The 12,957-nt window shown below is 37.0% G+C and overlaps 1 protein-coding gene across 5 annotated transcripts in view; it reads left to right on the forward strand.

The window, feature by feature from the left end:
- Positions 1-12,957, forward strand: part of adcy7 (adenylate cyclase 7) — a 68,026-nt gene that overhangs the window by 35,572 nt on the left and 19,497 nt on the right. For 4 of the 5 annotated variants that reach the window (XM_007552151.2, XM_007552155.2, XM_007552147.2 and 1 more), the window contains exons 7-16: positions 705-865; positions 3,099-3,210; positions 3,598-3,725; positions 4,104-4,262; positions 5,032-5,164; positions 6,079-6,267; positions 6,547-6,593; positions 8,909-8,968; positions 9,748-9,825; positions 12,388-12,457. In XM_007552151.2, coding sequence (XP_007552213.1) covers positions 705-865; positions 3,099-3,210; positions 3,598-3,725; positions 4,104-4,262; positions 5,032-5,164; positions 6,079-6,267; positions 6,547-6,593; positions 8,909-8,968; positions 9,748-9,825; positions 12,388-12,457 — 1,137 coding nt within the window. The remainder of the gene's footprint in view (positions 1-704; positions 866-3,098; positions 3,211-3,597; positions 3,726-4,103; positions 4,263-5,031; positions 5,165-6,078; positions 6,268-6,546; positions 6,594-8,908; positions 8,969-9,747; positions 9,826-12,387; positions 12,458-12,957) is intronic. The other variant, XM_007552156.2, reaches the window with a different exon arrangement.

The raw sequence follows: 12,957 nt of genomic DNA on the forward strand, positions 1-12,957 counted from the left end.
CTCTCTAAATTCTATGGTAATTAAGCTAATGAACTGTGAACACTGCTCTGGCCTTTGGCCACTGTGGAAACATGACCCTAGTATTAATTTTTACAGACTCAAATACTGTTTTATGTTTTTGCTTTTGGGAAATCTCATTATCTGAAGAGACTTGATTTATTGGGTTATCAACCAGTTTATATAAAACACAACAAAAAGCTGCCAAAAGGAGTTCCAGTGTTACGACTGTAAAATTAAGGATTTATATAATAAATGTAGGATGGCTAATTTCCTAACTGTAGGGAGAGCATATCCCTCAATCCAGGGTTTGTTTCCTGATCTTGGGGCTTTGCTGCATATCTTCCTATCTGACTACTGTCAATAAAGACAACCAAAAGTTTCAACTTCACAGAAAAGTAGAATTGTAAGAGCACTATAGATAAAACTGCTGACTTCACACTTGTCCAGGAGACATTTATTAACTCCATGGATGGGACACAAAAGGTCATTGCTAAGGAAGCTAGCTCCATACAGAGTGCTGTGTCCAAAAATATTATTGGAAAGTGAACTGGAACCAAAAAGTATGACAGAAGTAGTTTTTTTTTTCCTCCTTTTTGGGCTGGACCTTTCATCTGAACACGACAGTCAAAAATAGGGATAATTTGCAGACTTGCCTTGATTACAGTTATTTAACAGATAATCTGTGTGTGTGTGTGTGTCTGTAGGAGAACCTGCTGCAGTCTGTGCTCCCCGTTTATATCTCTATGAAGATGAAACTGGCAATAATGGAGAGGTTGCAAGACTGTAAAGATAAAGTCGAGCAGCAGCGGCTTGTGAAGGATAACAACTTTCATAGCCTTTACGTGAAGAGGCATGAGAATGTCAGGTATGACCAAAACACTAAATGTTTTATGTTGACTGTCATTCCTGTCAGTTTAATGTCTGACTTCCTGGTTCAACAATTTATTTTTTAATAGTAAAGACTCTTATGTTACTGACCAGGCATTGCAACTTTTTGCGAGCATACTTTTCATAAATCCTATAAGTATGTGGCGTGCGAAAGCCAGAAGAAGCACATCAAAAGGAGCTTATATTAACAAGTTTTTATAAAACTAGAGATAAGCAAGTGTGTTTTTGGTGCACTGACCCAGATGCAGGTTTTTCTGTTTGAGGGTTTCATAATTTAGTAAGTGCTGACAGATATAACGGCAAGCTAAAGTGAGCTTTGACCGATGGCTTACCAGTTAATTTGTTTCAACAAAGCTTTTGTGTGGACAAGCTCAAGTATGTTAAAAAACACCTTTCCATCTGGCTTACAAAGTATAGAAGTAAAAAAAAAGCACATCAGGCATTAAAAAAGACAAAGAATGTGAGCATAGTTTATTATTATGATGGTTTTCCTGAGAAAGCAACCTTTTCTTCTTCCATGTTCATCTAAGGCTACAGTAAAAGGGTGCTGACTGACAGACTGTGCACCTTACTCTTTCCCTGTAATTACCTCGGTCAGGGCTGTGATTAGCTATGTTGGCAGACTCATAAAGCACCTGGCCATTTTTAGTCGAGTAGTAGAACAATTCAAGACCATGAAGCATCTGTGGGCCTCTGCATTTCAACACAGGGTCATTTGGAGTCAGACCATACTCAAGAGTACCTGTAATCATCTACCACATGGGGCGTGCCTTATTGCATGTTTAGTTCATTCAGCACCCTACATACTCAACACTGTGCATTATTGCAGAAAATACATTGCATTTAGGGCTGGTGGTATAATTTTGATACTGAAATAATATCCTTTTGTTATATATATATTTTTTCATGGATGGCACACTGAAGTCAAATTAAAGCAAAGAGCGAAGTAACTGCTGCAGTTTTTGGAGTTTGTTACAATCCCACTGAGGCCAGTTACATTAATTCCCAGTTGGTTTCCCTTGTGGTGTTGGGATCTCTTGAAAGGTCAAAAATATTTTCACTTTCCCTCTGAGGTTTGCTGACAGGAAGCTGACATTGTGCTGAATCTGTGATTCAGCACTGAGACAGTCAGTCTTTTTAGTGAACCACTAATCAAGTGCACTGGGGGTCAATGGTAGAGTGAGCCAGGTGATTTTCTTTTTGTGTCTAAAGCCACTTACTCCGTGTCACAAGCCATTCTGATTATAGGAATTAAAAGAATGGCTTCCATTTTTGACTCAGTTCTGGGACAGAAAAAAATAAAATAAAACCACAATTGTGGGTTATATTGTCTAGTTTATTAAACATTTAATTGTTAACTTTAAAGAGATTGACATCAATTTCTATGTTCAACCAATTTAAAAGGAATTCATGTGACAAAAACAGAGCGTCTAGTGGGATTATTTTGGACAAATCAATATAACAAAGCACCTATATGGATTGCAAGGAAAGTGATGCATTGTTTTCAAAGTTTCTTCACAATAAAAAAATTAAAAAACTTTGTGGTGTAAAATCTTTTCTGTCCACATCGGGAAAGTTCATTGCAAGGCTGCTTTTCACTGCAATAACAGCTGCAAGTCTTTTGGGTTTTGTCTTTATCAGGTTTTTACACCTTGAGACTGAAATATTTGCACATTCTTTGCAAAATAACTCATATTGGATGGAGAACATCTGTCAACATCATTTTAGGTCTGGTTTATGATTCTGGGCAATTCTAACACATGCACATATGATGATTATGTTTCACATTAAGAAAAGAAGGTTTTGGGTGTTTTCTACCTCACATTTAGTTTTGCATGTAGAGCAAACCCCTTAATTTTGGTCTCTTCTGACGAAAGCACCTTTCCTATCCACGTTTATGTTCCCCAAAGATCTTGTGATTAAACTGCAAATGGGATTTTTTTTTCTTGCCACTTCTGTAGATACCAGGTTTGCTATAGTGAGGACGCATCCATCTGGTTGGTCCCAATAAATATTGAGTATATTTTCATTATGTTGCTGAGACATTTGTTGTGCCTAACAGAAAAAATGTTTTCTCAGTGTGACAAATGGTAAAAATGTTGAAGGGTCTACATAATCACTTTTCTAGACTTCTGGACTAAAATGGAGCAAAGTTAGAGTTTGAAAAACATTTGTCAATGCTCTTTTTTTTATTTTTTTTTCCTTTTCAGCATTCTGTATGCAGACATTGTTGGCTTCACTCGTTTGGCCAGTGACTGTTCTCCTAAAGAGCTTGTACATATGCTCAATGAACTGTTTGGCAAATTTGACCAAATTGCCAAGGTAAGCTAAAACATGACATTTTAACCTTTATGACCTAAACAGACAATCATGTAAGAGTTAAATTCTTAGATTAAATGGCAATTTTTTTTTTTTGTTTTTTAGCCACAATTCATTTTTAGCTTGAGCCTTAAACTATAGCTTCTAGCTGCTGTGATCTAATGGTTACAGTAATTTAATTTGGGACAGGGCATTTTCTGTTTTAGACCGTCATAAAGAAACCTGTGCATCCTGCATAACAGTAAGAAGGATCTAAAAAGAATTTTTTTTTTTTTTTTACACAGAAAATCACTGAGCTGAGCAGTGTCCTGTTTATATGCATATTTTGTTCCCTTTTTAGTTGCCTGGTTGCATAACAGTCTCGGAGTGAATTTCTCTTAATGTTTGCAGGAAAATGAATGCATGAGAATCAAGATCCTGGGAGACTGCTACTACTGTGTGTCAGGCCTACCGGTGTCACTGCCTATGCATGCTAAGAACTGTGTTAAAATGGGCCTGGACATGTGCGAAGCTATTAAGTGAGTCTACCAACCATCACCTCCTATCTGCCAAATTCTTTAGCATTTACATGAGAATTATTGTCTGCGTAGCCATACCGCACATTTAAGACTGTAATCATGGACATTTTAAAATTTTAATGATAAAGCTCTATACAAGTAGGTACAGGCCATTTATTATTTTACCATAAATAGTTTGTGCATGTTCCCATGGACATTTTAAAAAAAAAAAAAAGTAATGCATCAGTAAGTTAACGTATAATCTTGTCAGTCAGACAGCAGCGTTTCACATAGACACAGAAGGGACGTCAATGCCGCTTTGTTATTGTTGCTTTATTGGACAGATGCACATATATTATGTTCATACTGAGCCTTTAATTTGAGTGAAATCTCCTCCAGGCAGGTACGGGACGCCACTGAAATTGACATCAACATGAGAGTGGGTGTTCACTCGGGTAACGTGCTCTGCGGTGTCATCGGCCTCAGAAAGTGGCAGTTTGATGTGTGGTCACATGATGTCACGCTGGCCAATCACATGGAGTCAGGAGGCCTCCCAGGGTAAGTAGCTACACTTTCAGCTCTACATATGTTGAATGGCTCTGATATTTATTCATATTCAAGGAACCAACACTGGCTTATTTTAATACTTGCGTTATATTACATATTAGGACACATGTAATATTTCCCAATGTTAGGAAATATTACAAAAGCCTTATATTACATATTTAGGGGATTTATGTAATATGAGTGTTGGTATCTGGTCTTTAAGGTTTCAGCTGTCAATTTAGACTTTGATTGATTTCAGTTTTTTCATACACTAAGGACTATAACACATTAAAAAAGAGGTGCAGATGCTTTTATATAGGGTATAATTTCAAATCCAAGCAAAAATTAAGAAAATAGAAGATTTTTCCTATTTTTGCATTACAGCATTGTTTTGTGGCCTTTATCCTCTTATTTTTACAAAACTCTTAAGTTCATGTGCTCTTAACATTTTCACTTGTTTTGTGTAATGTCCCATTTAGTAAAGATATTAATCTAATTTGTATTTGCACTGAGTGATACAGATATGTTGACCTAAATATTAGATGCACGCATACATAATATAAATATTGTATATACATGCGATTCCACCGTCCCATAAACTGAGACTTAACCAACGCCCTTCTATTTGGCGTTTTTTTTTTTTTTTTTTTTAAATAAAATTCATGACAAGGATTTATTTCTAGACTGCATAACATTGTGTACTGATTTAAAAGAGGATTAATAAAACTAAGTGACCCAAAAATGTCATAATATTTTCTTTGTTTTGTGTTTATCTGTTCAGGCGTGTCCATATCACAGAGGCGACTCTGAAGCACCTGAACAAGGCCTATGAAGTTGAAGAGGGGAACGGCCACCTGAGAGACCCCTACCTCAATGAACTCAATGTCAAGACATACCTAGTCATCGATCCGAGGGTATGTTCTCAGCCAAGCTTATTTATACAACAACTCCAGGACTGAGAGTGAAAACCCTTTTATCAAAACAGTGCAAGGATTCAGACCTCTGGAATGCTTCCCATTTTGCCACAAAACACAAAAATCAACATATTTTACTGTGATTTCATGTGAATTGCTTAACTACAAAGTAGAAATTTTTTTTTGTGGTTTCCACACTTTTGAAAAGGAAAATCTGGGGGGGGGAAGTTTCATGAATTTGTATTCATGCACCTGAGTTAACCGTTGCAGAGTCCCGTTTTATTGCAATCCCAACTCAAAGTGTTTTGGGGGGGGGGTAAGCCTCTTCCAGATTTGGAACCATCTTTCTTTACAAAACAGCTTGAGATAAGTCAGAGTAGCCTCTGAAAATAGCTTTTCATTGTGAATATAGGCTGAACCTCTACAAAGCATTCTTCCCGACCTGTCTGCTGTGTTCTTTGATCTTTATGTTTGTTCATTAACATTAAAATTGTAATGAAAATACATTTGTTGTTGTAATGTGACAGAATGTGGAAAAAAAACATGTCAAATAAGCATTTGAATTCCATTTGTTCTGTTGTTTCAAACGTCGACGGGGTTGGTTTTAATTTGTTTTCCTTTAAAGAAGATGTGATTAGTGTTTCCTGTGCAGCAAAGCCTATTATATTAGCTTGTTTAGAACAAAAGGTGAAAATGATTTTTAGAATAAAAGGTGAGAATGATGCTGTTTGAACCTCTTGAAACAGTATCATTGTTTTCTTTAGCTGAACGCTTTGGCGATAAGTTCCATCTGTAATTCCTGTAGAAGTAAAAAGAGAATCTTCTGAGAAATGATTAAATCTCTGGAATTTCAAAGTTGTATATGATGCATACATTAAATGCCAAATAACTTTTCTTTCTGTTTGTGTGTGAAGTCGAAGGATCCATCGCAGAGCACCCGGAGCACTGCTAAACCCAGGGTGAATGATGGACTGAAGATGAGGGCGTCGGTCCGTATGACCCGCTACCTTGAAACCTGGGGGGCCGTCAAACCGTTTGCCCACCTGCAGAGCCGGGAGGGCTTTATATCTGAAAGCATTGTTTCCGCAAAAGGACGGTTCAAGGTTAGATTTATTTTGAATATTGTTTGCATTATTAGGAAAAACATAACAAGGTAAAAAATCGATATATATTTTTTTATTATCTTAAATATTCAGAAAAAATTTAATCACATTACATTTATGTTAAACATTTATGTTAAAGTCATTTATGTTAAACAGATATTTTCCTATTTATTCCTGTTTATTCATGAGGTAGAATTATTCCATAAAGCAGAATATTGATATCCTTGAATTTTGTATGGTGTGGCCTTATTATTTTAATTCTGTTCCCGTCTTCTTCAGGACATCCCTTTACGAACCTCACTCACCGACTCCAAGAAAGCTGATAGGTAAGGAAAAGTTCAGATGCTGTTGAGTAATTTGTTATGTGTAATGCAATGAAAAGAGAAATTATGGATGAATCGAGCTTTCCCCACAGATTCCCTCTGAACAGAACGACAACCTGGTTTTTAGTTGTACTTGATGTGGATGCTGCAGATCAGAATCGTGCTTACCAGCAACATTCTCGTCATTCCTGTCTTTTTAGTGTGTTTTTATATTTCAGTAACTGTATTACACATTTCTGCACAAAGTGCCACAAGTATCTGTATTCTAGTCGTCACCATGTTCTTTGAAATTGTAATATAAAGAACGCCTCTCAAAAGTGCAGGTTTTTGAGGCCTCTATCAATAATCCTTAAGCTTCTTACACCCTTAATGCGACATGTATCCTGTCCAGCACTGTTGAGAAAATTATTTTTTTGAGGGGAATGATTAGGTGCAAAATGACGTTGGAGCTGTATTAGTGGTGTGTACACTTTGAAGCCACTTTTCTTGCATGTGTGATAGTCATTTATGGTGATATAGTGTTTGTGCTGTGGTGCTGCTCTGTGGTTTAAGGTTTTCTAAAAATTCATATGTGCGAAAACATTTTATTCTTTGCAAGGCAACAAAGGTGAAACCCCCACCCCCACCAAAAAAAAAAACCCATAGCTGCAACTGCAGCTCAATATAAAGTTTTGACTCAAGAGGGATGAAATGAGATAAAATCTGCAAATTCATTTTTTTCATAAATAATTTGAAAGTTATTTCTTATTTTTCTGTCCAGTACACAATTATGCCCCATTATTTATTCAGTCTATCACAGAAAATAAAATACAACATTAAAAGGGAATGCATTTGTTCTCTGTAGTTACAAAACAAGCATCAAGTATAAATGATGTTATTGTTGAAAGAGATCAGGCTGGGTTGAAGGTTGATGTGGGTTAATGCGTTGTCTGTTGTTTTGACATAATAGATGACTGCCTGGCATTCTTCTGTGTTGCTGCTTTACTTTCATACTTGCATTGCTCTATCAGGTCATCTATGATGCTTAAATCTTCTGGCATATCAGGTTGTTTTGTGCAGTTTCGTTAGGAGTACACTTCAAAGTTTTAAGGTTTGCATTTATCCGTGCGTTATAGGCAAATGTTACCACAGAGAAGCACATGTATTTATGATTAGCAGACTGTAAAATGTAGGGTTGCTACTTAGTTTTGCACACACAATTCACATCTCTTCTCAAATCTTCCATATTTTATTTGCTTATGTAAACCTCATGGCCAACTACTTAAGGTCTTGAGGACTTCCCACACTAAGCACAACGAATGTAACTACAGCTATAAATTTGCTGATTGTTGTAAGCAACAACTGAAGTGGATACACTCAACATAACTATATGAACAATATTACCACAATGAAATCCTTGAAGCTTTGCATGGTAGCTAAGTACTAAAGGGGAGATGAGAATTCATGAATTTTCCATATCGAAATTTCACAAAAAGTGATGGAACTGACAGATTAATTTGACTTAATCAATAAATGAAACTTGGCTGATAAAGTGGGATACTAAAGCTGTGTGTAACACTAAGCAACTGCTTCAGCGCTAACTAATAGATTATTGTGTATATTCTACAAAGATTTTGTCGCATTGGCCCAATGATGAAGTTACCTGTTGTTCAGATGCTCTGTCTGGACCAACGAAGAGTCATTCACCTCATTATATCAAATGTTTGGAGAGGCCAACATAGCTGCAAGATTAAGCCCCAACTTATGAGAAATTTAGCTGCTAGTTTTTATTATTGTTTGTGTGGGAGAAGACCTAACAATCCACATTACTCTATGGATGCCACCCCAACCTTGAAACAAGGTGGTGGTAGAATCATACTGTGGGATGCTTTCTTTGAGCTGAGGTGATGAAGTTAAATACAGGGGTATACTGGAAGAAAACCTGTTAAGAACATGCGTAACATTTGAGATGTGGGACTGAGGTTGACCTTCTAGAAGGTCAAAGATATAAACGGTGTAGTAAGAGCAACTAAAGATCGGGTCAGTCATAGTTCAAATCCAAGTCCATTTAGGAATATTTTTGCTTTCACCTGACAATTGTTGACTTTTACAGAGCATGAGCTAGTTTGCAGTCCAGTTTTTAATTGCAATGTGTGAAAATTAAAACAAACAAACAAACAAAAAGGTACATGAGGTAAGAATCCCTTTTTCTTACCTGGAACAGATTGAAATCCATTCATTTTTCCTGTTTAGATTTTCCTGGTTAGACCTGCTCGTTGTGTGTTAGCTGCGCTCTTGTAATACATTTGTATTTTTGTCTTACTGTTGGATCCCACCAGCTTTGATGAGTCGCTTGAAGAGCCATTCTCCTTGTCCACCCCTCAACTCAGCAACCATAAGTGAGTGGGGCTTTTATGACCCACAGGCTCCTCAACCCAATCAGTGCAGTAGTTCTCAGCCTCCAGGCTTTTTCCACGCCCTACAACAATGTGGGCTTGCTCTTAACCATTGCTGACAAAACAAAACAAAAAAAATCCCTTAGATGTTAGTTTTTTCATTAACTTTTTTTTTTTTTAGCTTCTAGTGCTTTCCCTTTAATTTTTTAAGTACTTAACCTTACCCTGGTGCTGCTCCTCACCACCTATAAAAGCTGTGGTGTTTTGATCCTCAGGATGAGAACTACTGTTTTCTAAATATTTTTGCTCTCCCTACACTAACCAACTGAGTAGTAAAATGTTATTTTCTTCATCTCACTAACTTCTAACTCTTTTTAGCAGGGCTCCACATAACCATCAGTGCTGTAGACTCAGAGTAGTGGACTGACATGCTGCTATTAACACTGACCACCTATCTGGGCTTTTTTTTGTATCAGGGTCTGCAGATCTCTCTGAGTGTTTCCTTCCTGATCTAGTTGGAATATGGCAGAAACGCACCGAGTTCCTTTGGGATAGATTAACACGCCGTGTCATGCATCCCGAACTGCCCCCTCCAGCTCTCTCATAGATACAAACTAGATTTCTCTTTTCTCACTAATGTTCTTACCTAGTAACCAAACTGTGTCCAAAAAGAACCTAAATGCAGATTTAGTGTTCCTTCATCCTGTTCGGATGTGGCTGCGTGCCTCAAAGTGTGTCCGGTTGCTGCTTCCTAATTATGTCTTGTGTGCTCTCTGGTGCAGGATCAAATCCCAGAGGACTAAGTTTGATGAGCAGCTGCACAACGAGATGACCACTGCAATAGATGAGCTCAGCAGCAAGTAGGCCGCTCATTCTAAAGTTTATTTATTTATGTATGTAAATGTATGCATCGCTTCATGAAAAGTATCTCATTAAGCAGTTCTGGTTTAGGTTTAATTAAGAAATGCTAGCATACGATAGGTTTATGCTTGACAGTGTTGATGTGTAGATTTGAATATCCTGGTGTTATAGATTGCAATTGAATAAACAAAACAAAAAAACCCTTAAAGTCTAGGACATTATATATTTGGAAAAATCACATAGACTGAACTGACTGGTGTCCCATAGGATGTACAGTACAAAGCTTTTGCCTGCAGTGAAGCAGCAGCTGCTCTGAATCTGCATGAATTTGATTATGGTGCATCAGGTTCTTTATTAATGTACTGTGTTGAGTCTGGAGTTGATTCAGAGATAAATATAGGTTAAAGATTTTCTATTATTTTGTTTTTGCAGCCACATAGTGGCCACATTTTTACCTGAGGGAGAAAAATATACATGTGCACCTTAGAAAACATTTGTTTAGTGTATTTTGTATTTACATGAAGGATGCACATTTTATATGTAAATTGTTTATAGCCTTCTACTATATGTATGTTTATGATAAAGCATCTTCCTCCTTATAGACTTTCTCAGTTTTTACTCTTTTGTCATATTTAAATATTTCAGATTATGAAATAAGTTTTATTAGCTAGAGTAAATGCAAAACGCAGTTCTCAAATTATGATTTATTTTATTAGAGAAAGAGGCATCCTAACCAGCCTGGCCCTATGAGCAATACTAATAACCGCCACTTTGTAACATAATCAATTTTAGTAGCTAGACAGCCAGATCTATAATATAAATACTATAGATATAAGCACTACAGTCATCACCAATCTCATTTAAGGACAGAGGTCACAATTCAAGTCAGAAAACTTGTTTGAAGACTTGAGATAAGTAGGCCAAATTTCACCAGCAGTGATCTAAATCAGTCATTGCTAGTTATTGCCAACGCTTCATGGTAGTCGGTGCTGCCAAGCCAACCAGTTATGTTTCCAAGGCAATTACCGTAGTTTTTTTTTTTTTTAACAGAGCTTATTTTGTTTTGGCTGCTTCGCTTCCTCAATAACTGAAATAATCATTTATTTTGTATTTACTCAGGTTGTATTTTTATGATGTCAAAACTAGATAACAGATAACATGCAAAAACAGCACAACCCTGTTATGCAATGAAATAACCAGAAAATGCTCGGAGCTGCACATAGTCGAAAGATGGAGCAAGAATCTACAGATGGCTGTGTTATTTAGAAAGATTTATCAAGAGCTCTGAAAAATAATCCACCCATGTAGTGATAAGAAAAACACTAAACATGATTGATCTCCACATTCCAATTATTGCTTGGTGATTTTCTGTGCTGATCCTGTAGGTTACATGTAGGACGTGTGTTCAAACGCTGTAGATGAAACACATGGTGCTGTTGGCATGAAAGGACACAGGTTTTTGATCCACTCCTCAGAAATGATGCATGCCGTTTTTGTTGGCTGAGCATTAAGTAACACAACCTCATGACGTGATGTTTTCTTGGCGTTCTTTGCAGTATATCTTTGGCTGATCCTTTAGGTATGAATCACTTTTTGTGACAATGAAAATTGCCTTCCTATGTGAGGTGAATATAAATCTCCAGAAGGTGGAAAACAGCCCACAATTAAAAAGATGGAAATTGCAGAGAAGGCCCACTATGTTCAGCTCAGCTGAAGACATGATTTCACATTTGGAGGATGTTTATTTTTTATGCAAATACAGGTCTGAGATAAAATGTGAGAAAACTGCTCTGCCTGGCCCAGTCACCATGAGCACAGCCTCATCTGCAGCAGATGAAAAACTATGAAGTTTTGCATAATTAGCTTTTAGCAGATGGGAAATCTGAGCCATTTTTTTGTTGTTAAAAAGACATAAATCTTTCTAGGGTGTAAGGTAGATTTTACTGAAATGTTTTCTTGCATGATGAACAGAAATTAAGATGCAAAGTTGACTTTCCACTTTGTCAGGTCACTAACAATTTACCGATTTACCAAGTACATGCTATTACAAGTGCAACAATCTGCAATCATGTGGCTTTCTTTCAAAATTGCTGCTATTTGTCAAGTAATTTGTTTGTGGCATGGTGTGGGAACAATCACCTCATCTTGAGCGTGAACAAAATAAGAGATGATTGTAGATTTCAGGAGAACCTGCAACATGTCCATCATGGGAGAATAAGTGGAGGACTATAAAAACCTCAGTATTCAGCAAGACAACAGGCTCAACGTGAGCGAAGCTGCATAAAAAATGAGACAAAGCAGACTGTACTTCTTGAGGAAGCGTCAGTTCTTCAGATGCTTTATCAAAGGAAGAACGCAATTCAAAAATAGTGTCTTCAGTCAGAGGCTCCTTTAATGCTGACTGCTGCAGAAAGTCGTTTATGGTCACGGTCATCTCTGTTTAAAAAAAACTCTTTTGGATCAACTAGTTCAAGTTCCTACAGCCTTTATTTTTCTGGGGTTTAATTAAGCGTGTTAGAATGCAAAAGAATAATCAGATCGCTTTTCTTCTCTTCTCGCAGGCAGTGGTCGAAGTCTGAAGAGAGCAGAAGGGTAGCCTTGTGGTTTCCAAAAAAAGAATTAGAAAAGCAGGTGGGTTTGACTTAGGTTATTAAAATCATTAATTATTTTTTGGGATGCACATAAATTGCTTTGATACAACAGCATAAATGGTGGTTTGACTTTATTTTGGACAAATAAAAAACAAAATAAATGGGATTTATTTTGGGATTTTGTCTCATCCACAAAGAGGCAAAAATAAGAGACGGACTTAGACGTACCCTTTCGCTTTCTGTTAAATTTAATCTGGTGATTGCAGGAGTTGATTAATCTGGAGGTAATCTGCTCAGTCTCTGTCTCATGATTTCTCATTTGAAACACCCATCTGTATCCGACCTCAACTGTCTGACCCAAACGGTTCCTCTTTTGATAAAGGTGAATAGTTAATATGTTCGGTGGAAACCCAGCACAACCTAACCTGGAAGACACAGGAACACTAATGCTGCTGTCCTAGAGAAGGATGTTTAACTATGACACAGAGTAAAATTTGCATCTGCCCACAGGCGCAAGCAAATAAAAAACTTCAGGGGAAT

This window comes from Poecilia formosa, unplaced genomic scaffold (assembly GCF_000485575.1).
Source record: "Poecilia formosa unplaced genomic scaffold, Poecilia_formosa-5.1.2 Scaffold46, whole genome shotgun sequence".
NCBI lineage: Eukaryota > Metazoa > Chordata > Actinopteri > Cyprinodontiformes > Poeciliidae > Poecilia > Poecilia formosa.